The 23060-nt window shown below is 40.3% G+C and overlaps 1 protein-coding gene across 1 annotated transcript in view; it reads right to left on the bottom strand.

The window, feature by feature from the left end:
• Positions 1-23060, bottom strand: part of MDN1 (midasin AAA ATPase 1) — a 3484183-nt gene that overhangs the window by 703025 nt on the left and 2758098 nt on the right. The window contains exon 79 of the mRNA XM_044071809.1: positions 765-1187. Coding sequence (XP_043927744.1) covers positions 765-1187 — 423 coding nt within the window. The remainder of the gene's footprint in view (positions 1-764; positions 1188-23060) is intronic.

Raw genomic sequence — 23060 nt, forward strand, 5'->3', positions numbered from 1 at the left:
TTAAAATGGTGTAGATAATGTGGGATTTCATGATGCATGGAGACTGAGGAAGAGTGATACATTTTCGATAAAAAAATAAAGACAACCCAGTCAACTGGACTGATTTACAGTAGCTAAAGAAAAACAGGTGTTGGTTCTGTCATTTGAGGACAAAGAAGAGGGGTATCTTACACCGTGAACATGCTTGTTTACACTAGGAGTTCTCTAGACTGGTTAAGTGTAGGCAGAAGCATTAGAAAGGGAGAGGTCAAGGAGGATGGCTGGACACAAACACTCCTGTACAGGCCTTACTCCCTGATATGTCAGAAGGTATCTATGATAGCCAGTGCTGTCACAAAGTTGTCCTATGGCAGCAAAGCATGACTACTTTAATGGTCACAACCTAGAACATGCAAGGAAAAACATAACCGACTGAATTAAAGTTCTTTTACAAATTAAAAAAAAAAAAAAAATACTTGCAGGACACAAAAAAAAGTGTTTTCTTTTTAATCAAAGATGCTCTATTTTTATAACCAAAATGATTAGTTCTATAAAGATCTAGAAAATACTTTCAACACATGGTCGGTAGCTGAAAAGGTAGTAATCTTTTTTTAATCAGTGCCCTATTTTGTGAAACTGTTTACAGTGAACACTGGCATGTTTTACTAACAATATGAATTATACTATCAGTTTAGTTCTGGATCGTACAGTCTTAAATGCAAGAAAAAAAAATCCAGTTGTAATTTAAGGCTCATCTATTATTCAGCATGGAGGCTCCAACTTACCAAGAATGAACAGACACTCCACAATGCTGTTTCTTTGCTCTTTGTAGTTCTGTCTTGATGGCCATTATCTCTGCCGACATACTGTGGACTGTATTATTAAGCTGTAACCACAGTGAATCCTGCTTCCTCATTCTGCATCCTGCAGGCAGCTGATCTGTAGGCACAGGGGACGGATATCTTGCCTCTAAAGGGAAAGGGTCATCTGGTATTGACTTGTCTACATCTTTTCCTAAATCAGACTCTTGTGGACAGCACTGAAGGAACAAAGACAGCTGCTCCAAGACTGTTGCACACTGCACTGACAGTTGGTGCAATCGCTCAACCCATCGTTTAGTAGCATTTTGTGGAGGAAGAACAGCACTACGCATCTTGGGCTCCATCAGTATCTGAGACTGAATCTCCTGCACACACCTCAGAAGGCTCCTATTGAAAATAAAACAAAACATTTCAAAATATGCCATTTTCTTTCCTGACCAATACACTCCTCTCCATAGCAGATTAACATCCTCACACTTCACTCCACATTCCATTCAGTGCTCCTGCAACAGCTGTAACAACTTTATAGACTTCCACTCTGCAGCAAAAGCTATGGCCTAAGGAAACTTCAAAACACAAAATTCAGAAACCACCTTTGCAAAAAAAAAAAAAACAAAACAAAACAAACAAAAAAAAACTTTTAAAAACTTCTTAAAGTTGCACTGGGGATTAGATTTCAGAACAACATCAACAATTCCTAAGATAATTAATCAGCAACCTAACCATACCTACCACCTCTGAGTGTTAACACTAGTCACTGTAGAGAGCTCAAACAAACACAGAAACCAAGTGAGTGTGAAAAAAGCAGAGCCCCATGTTATTTTCCAGGTGCATGTTTGTGTGTTGCAAGTGCTTCCAATTGGATGAATGCAGGTCAACTACTTACACACAACCCCCACCATAAGAGAATAAAAACAGTAATGTATATATCTGGCAAAATCTTTTGAAATGCCATGTCAATCTCATAGAGCTACATATAGTTATCTTAGATTATAAAATGAATACATGCTACATTTCTTCTTAACAACATACGAGACTATATATCTCCACTTCTCAGGGCAAGAAATTTGGATGAAGCCAGAAACAATAGGGGGAGACAATAGCCCAAAAATAGGGACTTATTTTAAATATTGCTCCTATAAACTAAAAAAGTTGCTAGAATCACATTTTTTTATTATTGTGTATTTTCTGAAAGATATGAAGACTGAAGCTGAAATGTCTGTCATTATTTAGCATTATTTAGTGACTTCAATCCTCAATGATTTGCCAGAAAAACGCAAATTTTATGCAGAGCAAAAATATGAGGCAAAAATCTGGACATTCTGCAAAAATTTGGACAGCTGACAGGTATGCATGAGAGTCTTGAAAAAAGGAACACTATGTAACATGCTTCATATCCCCATGTCAAGGATGGTGCAACACTGGGAGAAACACTGCAATGCTATATCACAGCCTATACATTTCTAAGCTCTACAGTGGTATATTTCTCCTTACTGGGCATCCTTTCCTGGTGTTAATACAGAAGTAATATGCAGGAAAGAGAAGAATGGGACCTTCTACTACATTTCTTTCCAGTATAAAAATGGATAAAAGTAAAAAAATGTATCCAAATTTGTCAAAAGTAAAATTCAAAGACCCAATAAACCAGGGAGTAGAGTATAGGTTTATGCCTCCATTTACAGCACAAAAGGATCTACACTTAGAGCAGGGGCTGTGAAGCCATCTTCATTGAGCTCTGTATTACCCAGAGGAATTAACTATAGAACAAATATCAAAGTGTTTATTTATATATTCATAGGTGAATACTAGGCTAACCGCATAGCTAATAAGTCAAGGTCAGACTCAAACCCTGCACCTTGTGTCTGTGAGGTGAAGATTCTAACCCTTAAGCCAAACCTACTCCCTGCAAAAGTATCTTTTGAATGCAACTAGAGTGTGGGGGCAGCAGGACATGGATTCGTATTCCTCTATACACACACACACACACACACACACACACACACACACACACACACACACACACACACACACACACACACACACACACACACACACACACACTGCTGTAAGATTAGAACCCCCTACCTATCTAATTATACAAGAATACAGTACTTAATGCTCACGCCACTGCAGAAGTAAACAGGATGTTTTAAAGTGCAAAGCAGGTTGAATGAAGCCATTTAAAATATGTCTTCCAAATTCTATTATGTCCTAGGAATGAATACCCATTCTGTACTGTTTAGGAGTGTCGGTCACAGCAGAGTGGATGACCTGGAATGGAGTCCCCATTAAAGAAATTAGACAAGGTCAGAATAGGCTTTGACAAGTCTCCAGCACAGATTCTCATGCTGTCATTTAGGAAAGCAATGGTTTCAAAACCATAAGGACACTGCTAGCTTACTGATGGTTTTTTTTATTGGATGTAAGCAAACTGTTCAAATTCTCAGATCTCCTCCATATGAATTAGAAGACACTTGTATGACTCTAGTGACACCTGAAACTTCACCCAGAATTCATATGGCAGGAATATGCAATAGGAGGTAGGAGAAAATTCAGAATCCAGCTTTGAAATAAAAAAAAAATACAAAACTCAAATACTTCTCAAAGTTGCAGTTTAGGAATAATCAAAAAGGGTTCCTCAGACTACAAAGCCTAATGGCTATAAAAACTAAGCTCTTTTCTGAAAGGAAACTCAATTCACCAAAAAGCTACAGGTTCAAATGTTGGCGAGATTAAGGGAAAAAAAACTATACACTCACTCCATAACAGTAAACGTTTTTTTACTAACAGGCTTAATGTTGAGTTAAATCTCTTACAGAAGTTTTTGACACATTCTAGCATGCCAGCATTTTGTCTCAGTCAGGATCATGAAATGCAAAAATGGACACAGGAACCTTGCCACTTGGAATACTGTAAACCTGTATTTGACAGGAACAAATAATAATCCAACATTAAATTAGTCTGCCATGAAAAGAGGATTTAAACTTTTTGATAATGTCCAAATAGCAAATCCTTCCATTCAGAAGTGCAGACTACTGTGGCAGATGTTTTTCTTCCTACTACAATGATGTACACAACTTCTGAGATTCTATCCTATCAAAAACTGTATTCTCAGTGGCAGAGGATAAAGTTTCAAAACATCTGGGGTCAAATGCAAAGGCTGAGTCACTACAAATAGTCAAGCTGGAGGAAAAAAAGTACAGTCGTGTACACTTACCATAAATGTAGATGTTAGAGTGTATTCACTGTTGCAGTCCTTACAAAATGGGTTACAGCTCCCAGAGTCAGCCAGAATACCGAAGTCCTTGGTATATGACGTCGGCTGCCTTCGGTTTAGGCCTGAGGTCAGGTACAAAGGAAGGCAGCGGACGCCATTTCCTTAGTTTTTCTTGCCTTAACTGTCAGGAGCCCCCAAAAAAGGTTAGACCAGGAAAAGAAAAAAAAACAGTCTGTGCCCTAGGAAAAAAAGGGGATGGAAAGAGGGGGAAAACCAGGACTGCAACAGGGAATACACTCGAATATCTACATTTACGGTAAGTGTACACAACTGTACTATGTTCATGTTTCACTGTTGCAGTCCTTACAAAATGTGTTGATTCCCAAAGCCCAGGAAAAACAAAACAAAAGAAAGGAGGAACACCCACTGTTTAAGGGTTGGAAAGGATGCCCTGCAACACTGCAGTGGCAAAACCAGCCCTGGTCTTAGAAAACAAGGGTAAATTGTAATGTTTAAGTCCATGCAGCTGCTTCCAGTATGTCCCTAGTAGGTACACCTCTTAAAAAAGCTGCTGAGGTAGAGGCTGCCCTACTAGAATGGGTCCTAATACTCTGAGGTGGAACCTTGCCATGCTGTAAGTAAAAAAAAAGTGAATACAATGAGCAATCCACTTAGAAATGGTCCGTTTAGAAATAGCTTTGCCCTGAGCTCAAGGAGCAAAACTGACCAACAACTGATCCAACTTTGAAAAGATTTAGTTCTGTCCAGGTAAAATCTAAGCCAACTATGCACATCCAGGAAATGCAGTAACCTTTCCCCTTTATTCTGAGGATTAGGAAAGAAGGTAGGCGTGTGGACAGACTGGTTAAGAGTCAGGCTAGAAACCACCTTAGGCATAAAGGAAGGATTAGTTCAAAAAGAAACCCGATCCAAATGGAAGACAATAAAAGGCTCTACTGCCATTCAGGCCCGCAACTTAGAAACTCTTCTAGCTGAAATAATAGCCAAGAGAAAGGCAGTTTTCCAGGAGAGAAACTTCAGGTCTGCTGAGGCAGCTGGTTCAAAAGGAGGCAGAGTAAGTTTCTCAAGTACAAAACTGAGATCCCAAGCAGGAGTAGATGCCCTTCTGAGAGGCTTTATCAAGGGATGATAGAAAATGGGATGCCCAAAGGAACAATGAGTAGAAATAACTGAAGCATGGATTTTGGTAGAAGAAAAGGAAAGTCCACCACTAAGCAAGCCTGCCAGACAGTCAAGAATAAGAGGAAGAGTAGGTTGAAAAGGGTCTTCCTCTCTAGTCTGCATCCAAATGGAGAATCTTTTCCACTTATCTGAGTAAGATTTCCTAGTGCTAGGACTCCTGGCATCACAAAGGACCTCAACCACCTGCTGGGAAAGGTTTAAATTATGAGCCAAGCTGCCAAATGCAGAGTCTGAAGATGAGGATGCAGAATTTTCCCCCCTCCTGAACCAAGAGATCTGGTATTAGGGGAAGATGCCAAGACTGACACTGGGAGAGACTCCGAAGTAGTGGATACCAATGTTGTCTGGGCCAGTCTGGAGTTATGACGATGGCCCTTGGTTTTTCGTCCCTTATCTTTAACAGCACTCTGGGAAGAAGAGGCAGAGGAGGGAATGCATAGATCGAGAGCTGTGTCCAGGGGAAAGACAGAGCATCCACTTTCCAAGCTTTGTTGTGATGATCCCTGGTGCAAAAGGTTGGAAGAAGATGTTTGGTTGGAGATGAGAAGATGGTCTTGTTTAGTTGCCACTCGTGAGGATCCAGGACCTGCCTGCTCAACCAGTCTGCCAAGGTGTTGAGCCTTCCTGGAAGAAACTGAGCTATCAGATGAATGCCCATGGAAGCTGCTATGGACCATAGTATCATGCTTTGTCTGCACAGGGGGTAAGAGTGCATCCCTTCCTGCTTGTTGATGTACCACATGATTGTGGTGTTGTCTGCACTGACCAGAAGAGTACCAGGAGAGAGAAGATGTTTGAAAGCCATCAAGGCCTGCTGGACTGACATCAATTCCTTCAGATTTATGTGCAAATGAACCTGTTGAGAGTTCCAAGTCCCCTGAATGCATCTGCCCTCTAGATGTGTTCCCCAAGCATAGTCCGAAGCATCTGTGGTGAGAGTCTGGCTGGCAGGAGGTGGACAGAAAGGCAGGCCTTTGTTCTGTACACAGGCCATTGCCCACCAAAGGAACTCCTTCTGCAAGCAAGAAATCAGAGGAAGTATCAAGTCTAAATCCTCAGTGTGTCGACACCAAAGGTTTTTGAGGTATCATTGTATTTTCCTCATATGCAGTCTGGCATATGGAATCATCAGAATACATGAAACCATGAAACCCAGGGCTTGCAGGAATTGCCTTGCAGAGAGCTGGGTCATGATTGCCAAATTTCTGAAGTAATTCAGAAGACCCATTTGTTTCTCTTGAGGGAGGAATACCATCTGGGCAGCTGTGTTCAAGCTCGCTCCCAGGAATACAATCTCACTGGACGGTACCAATTTTGACTTCTTTTCATTGATGGTGTAGCCCAAAGAGGTGAGAAGGTTCTTTACAAAATCCAAATCCTTTAGAAGTTGCTCTGGAGTGTTTGCCTGAATAAGACAATCATCCAAGTAAGGGTAAATTTGAATGTTTCTTTGCCTGCAAAAAGCAACGACTGGAGCCAGGCATTTGGTAAAAACTCTGGGAGCAGTAGATAAGCCAAAAGGCAGTGCAGAGAATTGGAAATGCCTGTTCCCCGCCCTGAAGCAAAGGAACTGCCTGCAGCTTTCCCTTATTGGGATGTGCAGATAAGCTTCTTTGAGATCCAAAGTCACCAGCCAGGAATCCTTGGCCAGCATTGGCAGCAACTGCTGAAGAGTGAGCATTTTGAATTTGAGAATCACCAGAAAAGTGTTTAGAATGGACAAATCCAGAATAGGGCGCCAGGTGCCCCCATTTCTGGGAACCAGGAAAAGTCTTGAGTAGAAACCCTGGCCTATCTGTAGTGCAGGAGCTGGTTCTATTGTTCCCAGGTTTAGCAAAGAAGAAACTTGTTTTTCTGCTTCTGCCCTTTGATTTGGGGGGATATCTGGGTATCCTTGGTGGACAGAGCAGGTGTGAAAGGAGAACTTGTAGCCTTGGGATACTATTTTGAGCACCCATTTGTCATCTGTGATGGTGAACCAGACATCTGCAAAATGGCTATCCTTCCCCCCAAAGGAAACCCTGGACCCGCAGAGGCAGGCAGGGGAAGGCCGGATTCATTGGGAAGTTTGCTTAGAACTCCCCAATTTTGAAGAGGAAGCCTGCCAGTGTGCTTTTGAGGGGTGGAAGTCAGTCCCCTAGAAGACCTGCAACCCCTAGGCCTAGTGCGACTCTGTTTACTAGGGTCAGAAAAAGTCCAATTCTTTGAAGGGTAATGTCTACTAAAACGAGGAGGATGAACTTTCAGAAAGTCCTTAACAGTTTGCATAGATTTGGTCCTATCCTCCAACGTTTTCAACTCCTCTTCTGCTTTGCTACCAAAAAGATTGTCCTTGTGCAAAGGCACATCCAGTAATTTAGATTTGGCAGGTTCAGAAAGGGGCTGTTCCCTGAGCCAAACAAGTCTTCTAATGACAGAACCAGTGGCTGCTGCCCTGCAAGAAGCCCCCAAAGTGTCGAAACCACAATGTAGAGAATTGTTTAGTGACATAGTGACAAGAGTGGCAGAATTCAATAAATCTTGCATGTCCTTACTCTCTCCATCAGGGAAGGAACACCAGCAATTTTAGTCTTAATAGCCTCCAAACTATGCTGCCGATACTTAAGCATATGAAAAAGACAATTAACAGACCTAATAGCCAGGGTGGAAGACGTATAAACCTTTTTACCCCATCTATCCAAGGCCCTAGATTCCCTGTCAGAAGGAACAGGATTTTTAGCAACTGTGGCTTTAACACCCTTAGGGCCCTGAGAAATAATCTCTGGATCAGCAGTAGGATTCTTGAAAAGGAACTGATGAGAATCAGGAACTCTATAATACCGGTCAGGCTTTCTGGGAGCAGGAGGAACAGAATTAGGAGTCAAAGAATTTTCCATGAAAACATCAACAACTTCCAAAACTGGAGGGATAGCCAAAGGCTTATGCTGTGGCAAATCCAAGAATTCCCTAATCCGTTTCTCAGACTGAGGGTAGTCCTGACTTTCCCATTTGAAATGCTCCCCAAGAGTATTCAGAGCATCTCCAAAAGAAAAATCTGCTGGAGGGGAGGCAAAAGGGATGGAGTCTTCTGCATCAGAATCCTCAAAACGAGAAAAAAGTTGTTTCCCTCTTCATCAGCAGAGTTGCTGGAAACCTCAGAGTCTGACGCAGACAACTTCTGGGGACAATTCCCTAATCCTCTTAGGAGGAGGTGGCTGAGAGCCCTTGATAAGGGTCGAGAGATCACTAGCCATTTTAACCATCTGAGCCAGAGGCATTTGAGAGGAGGCCGGCGCCAGCTTTGGAGTAGATTTTCTGCTGGACTGCCTGCTAGAAAGCCGGAGGGACTCAGGAGGCCTAGCCACCACAGAAGTCTGAATCAAGGTCGGTCTGGATCTGGTCTCTGGGCGGAGAAGAGAGGCCTCAGAAGCCAGTGCCTGCTTAGCGGCTTCAGATCCATCAGAGGCGGCGACTGACAGAGGACGAAGTGGAAGTCTGCGGTATGGAGGACTCAGAAAAGGTCGCCGCAGATGCCTGCTGCTGAACATCCGCGGACTGCAGGGGCAAAGAAAGCACCTCACTGACTACCGCTGGGCGACAACCAACTTAACAGGGACATCTGTTGGCTAATTTGACCCTAAGCCTGTCGCAGTCCTTATCCTTCCACTTCTTAGGAACATCTGAAGTCGGGAGACCAGAAGATGCCATACTGATGAACTTAGGCCAAACTCCGAAATGCTTGAACAAGATCCTATCTCTACTGCGTATTGTACGCGGGTTGAAAGAAGCACAGAGAACACAATTAGGGATGTCATGCTCAAGACCCAAACAAGTAATACAATAGGAATGAAAATCACAGTGCGGAATCTGTTTTCCACAGTCAAGACAGTTAACTTTCTCTGACATTCATTAAAGCAAGACAAGAGGGTCCCCAACGGGGTACTTATCTGAGGATGTCTTCAACTAAGCAGTCGGAAAACAAAAAAGGTACTCTGCCGACCGGCACTCGTGCAAAAATACTTCTGCTTTGGGCTCCGCAGCAAGAAAGCGGACTCCTGACAGTTAAGGCAAGAAAAACTGAGGAAATGGCGTTGGCTGCCTTCCTTTATACCTGACATCCAGATGTCAGGCCTAAACCGAAGGCAGCTGACATCATATACCAAGGACTTTGGTAGTCTGGCCAACTGTGGGCTACCGGGAGCTGAATAACCCATTTTGTAAGGACTGCAACAGTGAAACACAATTAACATAATCTTCTACAGTTACAGTGACCTTTTATAAAGGAAACTACTCAAATTATTTAGCCAGGTCCCTCCAGGGAACTCAGCAAGCCTTTGTATATGACTGTAAATAGAGGAATGATGTAAACAAAGCGAGGACAATGAATTTAAGCAGAAATATTTTGAATTAAACTATAGAAAACAGTTACTCTGCAGCAGATAGCTCAATCTCTCTACATCAGCTGAAAGCAAAGAAAAAAACACCTCTCAACTGTTCCTCTTTCTATACAATCGTCTGATTTTCAAGCCTTCTGACAGCAGATACTTAAAGATCATGCGCAATCTGACGAAATCATAGAGTATCTGTTCTGAAAAAAGCATTTCCTCAGTAGTTGCTTAACCTTGCTGTTTTTCTGTCACTGAAGTGTTTACTTTCTCTCTTCTTTTTAGGGAATATATCTTTCAAAAAATGCCCTCCATAGTCATGACATGCTCCGCCTTCATTGCTTACTCTTCAGAATGTTCTGTTACCTTGCTGAAATGCTGACATCATGATGGGGTCAGCAAAGTCCAATATCTAGTCAACAACAGGGAAAAAGGCATAAGAGAGAGGGTTTGGCACAGTTTTATTTACATTTTTGTCTAATTATCAGTGCTTAGGTTAGTTACTCATTGTTGGCTAATCTGGTCTTCAAACTCCCATGCACTGTGTTTCTTTCATGTGGAAGCAAATACGAAAGTTGCATTTGTTTCACTGCCACACAACCGCATCATGTGTAGGCTAGCACAACGTCTATAATTCTTAACTATGTCTTACTTTCCCTAATGTTACTGAATATTATCTTTGATTTGTCCATGATTTTTGCAGAAACTCCTGATTTTGCCTCATTTTTACCAAGTCCATCCCTTGTAAAACGTGTAGTTTTCTATCAAATCATTGAGAATTGCAGTTGGACAATTACAGATATTAGAGTTTCATAATTTGTCATTCATTTTGTCTGGAAAATGCACAACATAATATTTACTTACAAAAAATATAGAGAAGAGACCCAGCCTACTAGTGCAGGAAAGATCCAACTTTGCATCACCAAAGTGACAAGCCTGATGATGCAAATACAGGAAGTACTATCATTGGAAGTCATTGAGGAGTCAAAGTTTGCAAGCACAAAATAATGAAACAGAATATTAAGTAAATTGGATTTGTAGAGTGTAAAGCTTTCCTGTCATCTCAAAAGAGGAAGACTGTAGGTAAGTGCAAAAAAACGGCTGTACATCATCTTTAAACTGTAACAGAAAACTGCATGCAAGGACTGAACCAATAAGATACTGGTTTTCTGGAATGCATCTTTTGGCGATTAGAAGTTCAATTACTGACGTCACCAGATGTGTCACTTCATGGAAAGGGGCACAAAAGGAAAAAAGAGTCCAATCTGACCCTTTCATCTTGCCTGTTCTGACTGAAAGCAAGTCCAACTGATTGTAAACACTGCCCTGACAATTTATTTCCTTCATCAATGTGCACAGATGATTCAGGTAATTTTCTCTATGTACTAAGCAGCATGGCAAAAGAAATTAAATCAGCAGATGTTGATTAACTAAACAATTGATACTGCTCATTAATATGTTGGTAATATAATACAGAAACAAGTAATTCAGCTTGGCTATTACATGAAAGGATTCCTTCGGTATTAAGCTATTTTAAAACTACAAAAGGTAGCTTACACAAAGCAGATACATTAATAACATTGCAGACACCAAGCCAACACAAGAATGGAGAAAGGAGATTTTGTCAACAGGGATCTGGACAGAAAATTGTTCCCAGTTTGTTTTTTTCTATGTAATTTGCTTCTACCCTTTTCTAAATTTCCATTTTTTGTTACTATATTCACTGTTACTAGTATGGTTAGTTTAGACTTTCATTTCCATTCCCTAGTAATTGTTTTTTGGCAGCCACTGTTAGACTCAGCAAGGACTTATTATGTCTAGGCAATTCCGATTCTGTATCACAGCTAAAAAAAAAAATAATTTCCTTACTCTCACCAATTTGCTCAGCCAGTATTTCTGATAGAGTAGTCTGCAGGGGATTTTTAAAGTTTGCCAACTCTTTACACACCCAGAAAATAGGTTATCAGTTAACTCTTTCTTCCCTATCACACCTCCAACATCTGATATCTACCTTGGGTATAAAATACTTATGTAAACACTTTCAAGCAAAAATCCTAAATCTTCTAGACTTTGTTGCATACTTGGGAAACATGCATATAATCCCCATTGTTTCTTTGTGAATTGCTCATCTGATCTCCCCTCTCTTCCCAATCCTTTTTAAACTCCTCTGATTCTTACAGTTATCACACAATATTTAATAAGCTCTACTAATTATTCCTTTTTAACAGCATCTTCTGTTCTAGAGTCTACTACAAACTTTACCAGTGCTAATCTTTTGATTAAGTTCCCCTTATTTCTATGTCTTTGCCTATACTCTGACATCAATCCTTGATATGGAAAGCAATATCTAGCCTGCAGTTCAAATTCTTGGCCTCTTCACATTCTATTAACATTCCCCTCTCCAATTATTTGTTCCCAATACCTTGGTTCTTTTGCCAGTTTTCTCCAATAAATACCTACCCCTTCTTACCTATTGTCTGTATCCCTAATTGCAGGCATCCCTATTGGCAGAATCTGCTTTCTCCATTCCTGTGTTGGCTTGGTTCTTAGAATACTTTATGAAAATAATATGCTGTATCATTATTATTCTCCTTAACGATCGGCATCCAAAATCCCAGTCTCTCCTTATTTCTTGAGCTTCCTCCTGTTTTGTCATCATCCCTTTCCACTCTGAATTACAGATTTCTGCTTGTGCTATGTATAGCAGCCTTAACTGTGTAGCTCTGAAATACTTCTTCAAATCGGGTAATCCCGGACTGCCTTGTTCTATTGCAAGAATCAATTTATCCCAATGACTTTTGCTGTCTTCCCCTCCCAGACAAAATTCTTCAACTCTTTATTGTTATCCACTTCTCCTCTGGTTGATAAAATATGCCTGACCTGTGTATAAAACTAAAGGTCTAAAAAACGTTTCAGCTGCTTGCATCTTGCTATCCATATCCATAAAACAGAGCTTCCAATTTCTCAGTTTTTGTCTTATCTTTTTTAGTCTCTTCCCACATATCCTTAGCTGCCACACCAGAATCCATTTTAATCCATACTCTTAAGTACTTCATTTTGTCACGTCCCCATAAATATGGATACAGCTGAAAGTACAGTTGTGTACACTTACCATAAATGTAGATGTTCGAGTGTATTCACTGTTGCAGTCATTACATTTGGGTAATTCTGCTGGCAGGTTGCCCTTCGGCCTGAATTCCAAAGTCTTGGGTCCTGCATCGGCTGCTGTCGCCCCTTCCTGACATCAGGTCGTCAGGGGTATAAAAGAAGGAGCCAACGCCATTTTCTTCAGTTTTTCTTGCCCCAGATGTCAGGTGCCCCCTAAAAGGATAGCCAAAATTTATAGATATAAAAATACATGCACCAATGTAAACTTTACCTTCATCTAAAAGCAAATACACCACATAGGTTGTATAAATCAGAGAAGGAAAGATAAGTTCCGGCAGAAAAAATGGGGGATCTCGGGTGGGTAACCTGGACTGCAACAGTGAATACACTCAAACATCTACATTTATGGTAAGTGTACACAACTGTACTATGTTCTTCGTGTTTCACTGTTGTAGTCATTACATTTGGGTACAGTCCCAAAGATATGGTTGGGAGGCTGGAGCTAAACAGCATTAGGAGGGGCTATGAGGCCTTGCAGAACTGCAGTGACAAAGCCTACCCTGGATTTAGAGTAGAGTGGCAGATGACAGTGCTTTGTAAAGGTGTGCACTGAACTCCAAGTAGCAGCCTCTAAAATGTCTTTGGTTGGTACTCCCCTGAGAAAGGCTGCTAAAGTGGCTGCAGCTCTGGTTGAATGTGGCCTAATGCCCTTAGGCACTGGCGTGCCATGTTGAAAATAGCAGAAACGAATGCAGTGGCCTATCCATTTTGAAATAGTCTGCTTTGAGATGGCCTTTCCTTGTGATCCTGCAGCATATGCCACTAGTAATTGCTCTGTCTTCCTGAAAGCTTTGGTTCTGTCCAAGCAGAATCTAAGCTGTCTGTGTACGTCCAAGGAATGCAGAATTCTCTCCCCCTTGTTCTGTGGATTTGGATAAAAAGTTGGCAGATGAATAGTTTGATTAAGAGCCACACTGGACACCACTTTAGGTATAAATGTCGGGTTTGTCCTCAGAGAAACCCTGTCTGGAAAAAACATGATAAAAGGTTCCACATCCATGAGTGCCTGTAGCTCTGAAACTCATCTTGCAGAAGTTATTGCTAGGAGCAGAGCTGTTTTCCAAGATAAAAACTTTATATGAGCAGTAGCAGCTGGCTCAAAAGGAGGCAGGGTGAGTTTTTCTAAGACATAGTTGAGGTCCCATGCAGGTACTGGTGATCTCCTTGGAGGCCTTAAATGTTTGGCTCCTTTGAGGTACTGCTTTAATAAAGGATGGGAAAAGATTGGTGGCTCTGTATTGTAATGAGCCGAAATGGCAGAGGTATGAATTTTAATTGATGAAAAAGACAGGCCTTTGTTCAGCATCTCAGTTAAGTATTGCAAAATCTGAAGAATATTTGGTACAGCTGTATCGGTTCCTTGTGCCTGGTTCCAAGCACAGAATCTCTTCCATTTTCCAGCATAAGATTTTCTAGTAATAGGCCTTCTGGCTTCCAAAATGACATCCATCACAGCTTTACTGAGAGGTGTGTTTTGTATGATTACATTATCTACCATGCTGCCAGGTTTTAAAGTCCTGAGTTGGCTGTGCAGAATCTGATTGTTTTGCTGGAACAGTAGATGGGGTATTTGAGGTAAGGTCCAAGCTGGGCATTGAGACAAATTCCTTAGGACTGGATACCAGTACTGGCGGGGCCAGTCTGGGGCAATCAGTATCATGTTTGGTTTCTCCTGTCTGACCTTTAGGAGTACCTTGGGGAGGAGTGGCAGTGGAGGAAAGGCATATACCGATAGGTTTTTCCAGCTGAAAGATACGGCGTCCATTTTCCATGCTTGTCTGTGATAAGTCCTTGTGCAGAATCTTTTTAGTTGGTAGTTGTGAGAGGAGGCAAATAGATCTATGTCCGGGCATCCCCATTTCCTTGTTATCATGCTGAAGACTTGTGGATCCAGCTGCCACTCCTGGGGATCCATGAGTTTTCTGCTTAGTTAGTCTGCCAGAGTATTTTCCTTTCCTGGCAGGAATTGTGCCTGCAGATGTACTTGGTAAGTCAATGCTGTGTCCCACAAAGTCATGGCTAGTCTGCATAGGGGGTAAGAATGTGTGCCCCCCTGCTTGTTTATATACCACATGACCGTGGTGTTGTCTGTCTTTATCAGTAGTTGTCCTGGAAGAAGTAGGTCCTTGAAGGCTGTCAGGGCATTTTGAACAACTAGCATCTCTTTCTGATTGATATGTAGATGCATTAAGTTTGAGGACCATGTGCCCTGAATGCATCTTCCTGCCATGTGGGCCCCCCAGGCATAATCTGATGCATCTGTTGTTAGTGTCTGCCTGACTGGGGGTAATATGAATGGCTGTCCCTTGTTCTAGTGACAAGCCTTCGCCCACCATTGAAACTCCTGTTGCAGGCAGGGAATGAAAGTAATCATTGTCTCCAGGCTGTGGCAATGTTGAGTCTAAACACTTTTTAGGTACCACTGAAGTTTCCTCATATGCAGTCTTGCATATAGAATTAGTAGGATGCAGGTTGCCATGAAGCCCAAGGCCTGCAGAATTTTTCTTGCAGATAACTGGGCCTTTGTTGCCAACATCTTGAAATAGGTAGTCAGTTGCCTTTGTTTGTCTGGCATGAGATAAGCTATCTGGGCAGCTGTATTTAAGCTTGCACCCAGGAATATTATCTCTTGAGAGGGTACTAGTTTTGATTTCTTTTTGTTGACTGTGTACCCTAGGCATGTTAGAAGTCTTTTCATAAATGCCTGATGCTGTAGAAGAATGTCCTTGTTCTCTGCTTGAATTAGACAGTCGTCCAAGTAAGGATATATTTGTATTCCTCTTTGTCTGCAAAATGCAATTACTGGTGCCAGGCACTTTGTAAAGACCCTGGGTGCAGTAGAAAAGCCAAAGGGCAGAGTAGAGAATTGGTAATGCATTGAGCCAGCCTTGAATTTGAGGTATCTTCTGCAAGCTTGTCTGATTGGGACATGCAGGTATGCCTCTTTTAGGTCTAAAGTCACAAGCCAATCATTCTTGCCCAGCATGGGCAGAAGCTGCTGTAAAGTTAACATTTTGAATTTTGGTACATCCAGGAACGTGTTCAGAATAGATAGGTCCAGTATTGGTCTCCAGGCCTTGTCCTTTCTGGGTACCAAGAACAGTCTTGAGTAAAATCCTTGTCCCTGCTCTTGCTCTGGTACTTGTTGAATGGCCCCCATTTCCATGAGGGATGCGACTTGTTTTTGTGCCTCTGCCCATTGATGTTTTGGCAGATCTGGCCAGCCGTTTGCCTTTGGCAGGGAATGGAAATGGAACTTGTAGCCTTGTGACACTATGTTTAGAACACACTTGTCCTGGGTTATAATGTGCCAATTTTGAGAAAAAAGTGCTAATTTTCCCCCTAAGGGTGCTGCCAGGAGATAAGTGCTTGGTGCAGGCAGGTGGAAGTCATTGGGACCGTTTCATTTAAGGTTGTGATTTGTCTTCTCCAACTTTGGAGGTAGAAGCACCCCATTGCTTTGACCTGTATGAACCTTGCGCCTGGGATCTGCCTCTAGGGCGTCTGGATCTGCCCCTCTGAGGTCTGTCTGACACAGGAAAGGACCAATTCTTTGTAGGCCAGTGTCTACTAAACCTAGGTGGCTGTACTTGTAAAAAATCTTTGACAGTTTGCATAGATTTAGCTTTGTCCTCTATTTTCTTTAACACCTCTTCTGCCTTAACACCAAACACAGTATCATGCTGTAAAGGTGCATCTAATAATTTAACTTTCACATCATCAGGCAAATTTTGTTCCATTAACCAAGCATGCCTCCTAATTACAGAACCTGTAATTGCGGCCCTGCAGGAGGCCTCCAAAGAATCAAAACCGCATTGCAAAGTATGCTTTCCAACTTGTTCAGCTGCATGCAATAAATCCTACATTTCCTTTTTTTCTGCACATTCAGAGTTTAACAACATTTTCTGTTTAAGCAATGCCATGACATGTTGCTAATATTTGAGCATATGAAACTGACAGTTTAAGGCCCTTATAGCCAAGGTAGCAGATGTGTAAACCTTTTTTCCCCATCTATCCAGTTCTCTGTCAGAGGGGGTAGGGTTTTTTGCAGTGGAAGCCTTAACTCCTTTGGGACCCTGTGAAATAGTCTCTGGGTCTGCAGCAGGGTTTTTAAAAAGGAATTTATGAGAGTCAGGAACCCTGTAATATCTATCAGGCTTAACAGGAGCTGGAGGTAAGGAGTCAGGGGTAAGACTAGACTCCGAAAACACCATCTACAATGTCTAACACAGGTGGAATGGCTAGAGGCCTGTGTTGAGGAAGTAAAAGGAAATCTCTGAGCCTCTTTTTAGATTCTGAAAAATCTTGGCTCTCCCAGTGGAAATGCTCCCTCATGGTATGCAAGGTTTCCCCAAAAGAATAGTCCTCTGGAGGAGAAGCTGAAGGTATAGATTCTCCAGCATCAGAATCCTCATGGGAGGAAGAGAATATTCCTGATCAGAAGAGGAATCAGAAGAAATGGAAACCTGATCTGAAGATTCAGACATTCTCTTGCCTAGGCCTCTTATCAGGAGAGGGATGGGAACCCCTGATCAAGGTAATCAAGTCTTCGGCCATTTTGAGCATCTGTTTTTTGGGAGGCCTGTCCACATGGCTCGAGTTTGTTTCTTTGCTTTAGAAGGTGCTTTAGTCTTTGAAGCTGAAGTCGGTTTAATGTAAAGATGTTTAGGTCTGAGTACACCCTCAGAAGCCGGTGACTGCTCAGCTGCTCCAGACCCATCTGAGGGAATAGTATCCGAGGCTCCAATACCTTGAGTTTCCAGCTGCATGGCCGACTCCACGTGGGAGTCGGTAGCAGCCTGCGACTCTAAAGTAGCAGGCATCAGGGGCTGTGAAAGTGCCTCAATGAGAACCGGCGAACGGCTTAGGAGAAGCTTCGTCGTTGGTTTTGGGCCTCGGTTGTTTATCTCTCTCCTTTTCTTTGCATTTTTTGTGAACTCCGGTAGTCAAATGGCTATCCGACGACATTTCTGGATAATTAAACTGGCATCCAAAATAGTTTAAAGCAAAATCATTCCTACACTTAATGCGTTGGTTAAATCTAGCACAAAACCGACAACCAGAAATGATATGATCAGGGCATAGGCAAGGAATACAGTAAGAATGAAAGTCCTTATGAGGTGTTTGCTTTCCACAAGAAATACAATTTACTTTTTCTGACATCGGTCTGGAGTAAGAAAAAAGTTTCCCCAATGGGGTACTTAGCTTTATTGAAGACTTCGGATCTGAAATTCGAACACGAAAATCTCAGGAGTCGGCCGACCGGCACTTGCAAACTGCTTCTGCTTCGGGCACCGTGCGGCAAGAAAGACTGAAGAAAATGGCATTGGATCCTTCTTTTATACCCTTGACGACCTGACGTCAGGGAAGGGGCGACAGCAGCCGACGCAGGTCCCAAGACTTTGGAATTCAGGCCAACTGAGGGCAACCTGCCAGCAGGATTACCCAAATGTAATGACTGCAACAGTGAAACACGAAGAACATCCAATTCATGTGTGGGTACATAATTTAGAGATATCGCCTTTGATTTAGCTTCATTAATTTTGTATCCTTAAAAGATGTGAAACTGTCTCAAAATGTTTCACAACACTGATGTATCTTTTTCTGGTTTCATCAGTTATAAAACAATGTCATCTGCAAACACAGCCAGCTTTTCTTGACTACCACACCAATTATATCCTTGAACATGGGAGTCCCTTAATTTTCTTTGCCAATGGTTCTAAATATAATGCAAACAACAAAGGGGAACAAGGACATCACTTCCTAGTTCTTCTGCTCAAACAAATTATCAGAGGACCCCACTCACTTTAATTTTTGCCTCCGATTCTTCATCTTATTAATCAACCTTATCAGGGAATGCAAATGTTTCCATTGCTCTGTTCATAAAATCCCAGCTTAATCTGTCAAATGTGTTTGCTGCTTCAAGACCTTGTAACAACAAGGTGGCATTTTTTACATTATGCTTCCCTCTGGATCATCAATGTTCTGATAATGTTGTCACATGTTTGCCTCCTGTCCATAAAACCACACTGATCCATAGCTATTAATTTTGGCATCACCTTTGTCATTCTTTTACCCATTACAGATGAACACTTTATAACCATAGTTTAGGATTAAAATGGGCCTGTATGAAGCTCGATCTGATGGGTCTTTAGCCTCTTTAGATATTGCAGCCAGCACCGCTTTTTTCCAGGATATTGGTCCTTCTCCTCCTCGTAAAATACTATTAAACAAAACCTTCCAGATCTTTCAGTTTTTTTCTCCTAGATTCCAAATTTTCACAGTATCGTCGGTTGCTGGCGACTTTCCAGTGGATTGGGTATATATTAACATTTTTATCTCATCTACCCCTATCCTAACTGTAACCGAGCCTCATCTACATCTAACGTTGGTGTATTTAATTCTTCTACAAACATTTCCATTAGCATCTGTTATTGATTTCCATATTTATCTCCTTTATACAGACTTTCATAAAATTCCAAAATATTTCCAGTACCTCTACAGGATCTCTTATCTTAATTATAGGATCCCTAAGCAACAACCCCTTCTAGTTTCTGTTGCCATGCTAAAACTTTTTATGCTCCAGAGTTATCAAAAAAAAAAAAAAAAAAAAAAAAAGAAGTTGCTTGACAGCAATCTTTCAAAACTCATGCATATTTATCAAGGTAATCCCACATTTTCGGTTTAGCCTTCTGCAACTGCTCCGTTGTTTTGAGAGATTCCTGTTCTGCAATAGTTTAACCTTTGTCATTCCCTCTAAATAACTCTTGATACTTCTTAACCATAATGTCACTTTCTTTGATTTCCACTCTATTTTTAAACTCCACTTTAATTTTATCCCACTCCTTCGTTATATTTTCAGAAAAAATTTCTATCTTCTCTAATAACTTCTGAATAATTTCCACTACCCATTCCTTGAACTCCTGTCTTTTCAAGATAGGCGGGAAAAGTGCCAGTGACTCATTTTTATTTCATTACTCTATCTGAAATAGTTAATGGATACATATCAAAACTTTCAAGTAAATGCTCATGTTCCTGTGAAATATATGTTAGTCTAGGCCAGTTTTTGTATCTTGGGGAATAATATGTAAATTCATTCTTAACTCCTACTACTGAATTCAGATCTTCCAAGCCAAATATTTCAATACATTTTCTTCAAATATGTACCCCTCCTTTGTTATATTTTTCTCCTTCTGAGCCCCCAGATACATCTTCACTGCTGTAAATGAAATTCCAGTCCCCACCTGCTGAAAGCTTGATTCTCCCAGAATTTTCTTAAGCTTCATTATAGCAGTTTTATGTGAAATATAAATACATGCCAGTGGAATCCTCCGCCCTTGCCAGTAGCCCCTTAATACTGCACATCTACCATTATCTTTTTTTTTTTATCCTCTTCTATCACTACTGGAGCTCCTTTTGCAATTAATATAAAAACTATTTTCCTCTGTCCCAGGTTTTCAACTGAATAACTGTCCTGAAATCCTTTATTAAATTCACATGCTCAGTTCTTTCCAAATGTGTATCTTGTAGCATAGCTATTTGCACTCTACATTTTTTTAATATAGTTCAATACTTTCTTTATTTTATATATTTCTGAGACCATTTACATTTAAAGATAACATAGAAAGTGTCATTATGTTAAAGTTATTGTTCTCACCTTATACGTGTAACAGCTTTTTTATTAAGTGTCTAGTTCCAGCTTCTGTGTTACATGAATACACTAATGTTTGGCAGGTAGATCTTTTATACAGTTGCTTCTTCTCATACCCATTTGAGCCTATGTCACATCTTACAGAACTTTTTGTTTCATTGAAAGCCCTCAAACAAAAAACACAAACATAATCCAATACACCCCTAAAATCTATTAACTTATACTAACACAAAAATGATACTGAAGTTTTAACCTCCTAAAAGGAACAACTGTCCTAGACTGACAGCCACACTCACAGACGTGGGTTAAACTAAAAGGAAGGCTATACATGCTAAGACGCACAGTATAGCCTGTGCTTCTACTAAGTGCTGTTTGGTTTTGTCTCATCTTTATTACTCTCCCAGACTGGTGAGAGAACAAGCTTTGGTACAGCTTTTTTTAGTACAGTGTAGAACAGTGACTCCTGTTAAAATGGATAATTAATAGGGTATACAAAATACTGCAGAATAAGTATAATAATCAATCAGAAGATGCTAGAAATGATTTGGAAGATAGACTGGAAAGGAAATTTACAAAGGAACAATAGCAGGACATCTGTACATCTTCCAAGTGTAATATAAAATCAAGAAAGTTTAAGATTTTTGCTTTAAAGTATTTGCAGAGGTATTTTATAATTCAAGCAGACAAGAGAATTTTTCCAGACAGACAGCAAAAGCTATATGTACAAATGAATAGATGAATTGGAACAGTTTTTGAGAAAGTAAACTAGCAAATAGTAAAAACTCCCCCTAGAGAACTCTGTTTAAAAATGTTGGGGGAGCAAATGGCTGTAACCAAGGAAATGATTCTTTTGAACTAGAATACAGGATCTGAACTGCTTCTATACAGAATGGCCTTACTAAGTTTAGTGTGACTGACTGGCCAAAAAAAAAAGAAATTACTAAAAAAAATGGAAACTGAATTCAAACTAATCATAACTGAAGTACCAAATTAAACAACCAGTGGCAGGATCTTTAAAAAAATGGAAATAGCAAATTGCACAGAAATAAATGGAATTTGTGGGAACAATTCATGTAGAATAATGTTCAGGTAAGTGTGAGGTTTAAGGGAAGACGCCTGCATTTTATAATGCATGAATATGAAAAAAAAGTAGAGTTCATTTTATTTTCTATTAATGTATTTATGTCTATGCCTTAAGTGATAATTTAATAGCTTTTTTTAGAAAAACAAAAGTAATGAAAATATTACTATGCACCAACGTGGTGCTCCTGCAGGCAGAATGGTAACTCAAAATATGAAATAATACCAACTCAGATAAAACATAAAAAAATATTTAAAGTGAGCACTTTCACAGTAAAACACCGCTTCATCAGACAACCCAATTAAAGCACCCAATTAAAGCATCATGCATTTTTATATTCAAATCAGCCAATGGCAATCACATAATTATTACAAAGCATAAATTCTTAAAGTGCTGAAACAAAAAAAATTGTATAAACGTGAAACTATCATGTCTTTGAAGCACTGACTTTTTTACTATGACTTTTAATAGTTTCATGTCATTCATATTTTACTATTACAGTACTATTTTAAACGGTGTATGATCTTTGCAAGTTACAAATTTTTCAGTTATTTTTAAGAGTAATGGAGTAACTAATGTAAATAGTTGCTCCTGTTTTTTTTTTCTTTTTCCCCCTCTTTCTCCCTTCTCTCTTTCTCCTTGTTAAATTTAAGAAATATAGGCACTACAATGTAAAAAAAAAATCTGGTTAAAAGAGCATGGCAAAAAAGTGTGCTTTTTCTCATTCTTGCATAGGGGAATGACTGGGTTAAGGCCATTAGTTTTACACAGTAACACATTTTAAGAGAAAGCAAGTAAATGAAAAAGAACATTGATTATTGTAAGGCTTTTCATCTAGTAAACAGTTTTGTATCTGGTTCTCCTGGCCCTAGCAGACAATCTGATAAAACAAATGGCTTGGAGAAAATGTTTTCCAAAGCCATTCAAGTGTTCTCCCAGCTGAGAAAACTATAAAGATAAGGCAAAACCAGACAGCACTTCATAGAATCAAAGGCTCTACCATGCATCTTAGCATGAATAATCTTTTCTTTTAGTTTAGCTTGAGTCTGTGTGTGGGTGCCAGTTTGGAACATTTGTTCCTATTAGGAGGGTAAAACTTCAATATATGAAGATGTACATAGTTTTATGCATACCTCTCAACCTCTTACAACAAAGAAGTCTGGACAAAGCCATAAATAATGGAGGACAAAGGCCCAAAAATATGAACAATTTTTAAAAACTGCACTTACAAACTTAGATTTTATATTAACATAGATTTTTCAGAAGGATATGAAATTTGAAACTCAAATGTCAATCATTTTCTGACTTCAATCCTCGATTTGCCAGCAAACAAATTGTATAAGAAACCAACCAAAAATATTAGGCAAAAATATGGACAGCTGAGAGGTATGGTTTTGTCTGTTATTATTAAGTTAATAGGTTTTAGGAGGGTACTGGGTGTGTGTCTGCATATTTTGAAGGGTTTTCTATAAAACAAAAAGTTTTGCAAGATGTGAGATATGCTCAATTGTATAGAAGATTAACCTGCCAAACACGGCATGCATGTAACACAAAGCTGGGACTAGACATTTAACAA

The sequence above is a fragment of the Protopterus annectens genome, chromosome 1.part0 (assembly GCF_019279795.1).
Source record: "Protopterus annectens isolate FY-2018-M chromosome 1.part0, PAN1.0, whole genome shotgun sequence".
NCBI classification, from domain to species: domain Eukaryota; kingdom Metazoa; phylum Chordata; order Ceratodontiformes; family Protopteridae; genus Protopterus; species Protopterus annectens.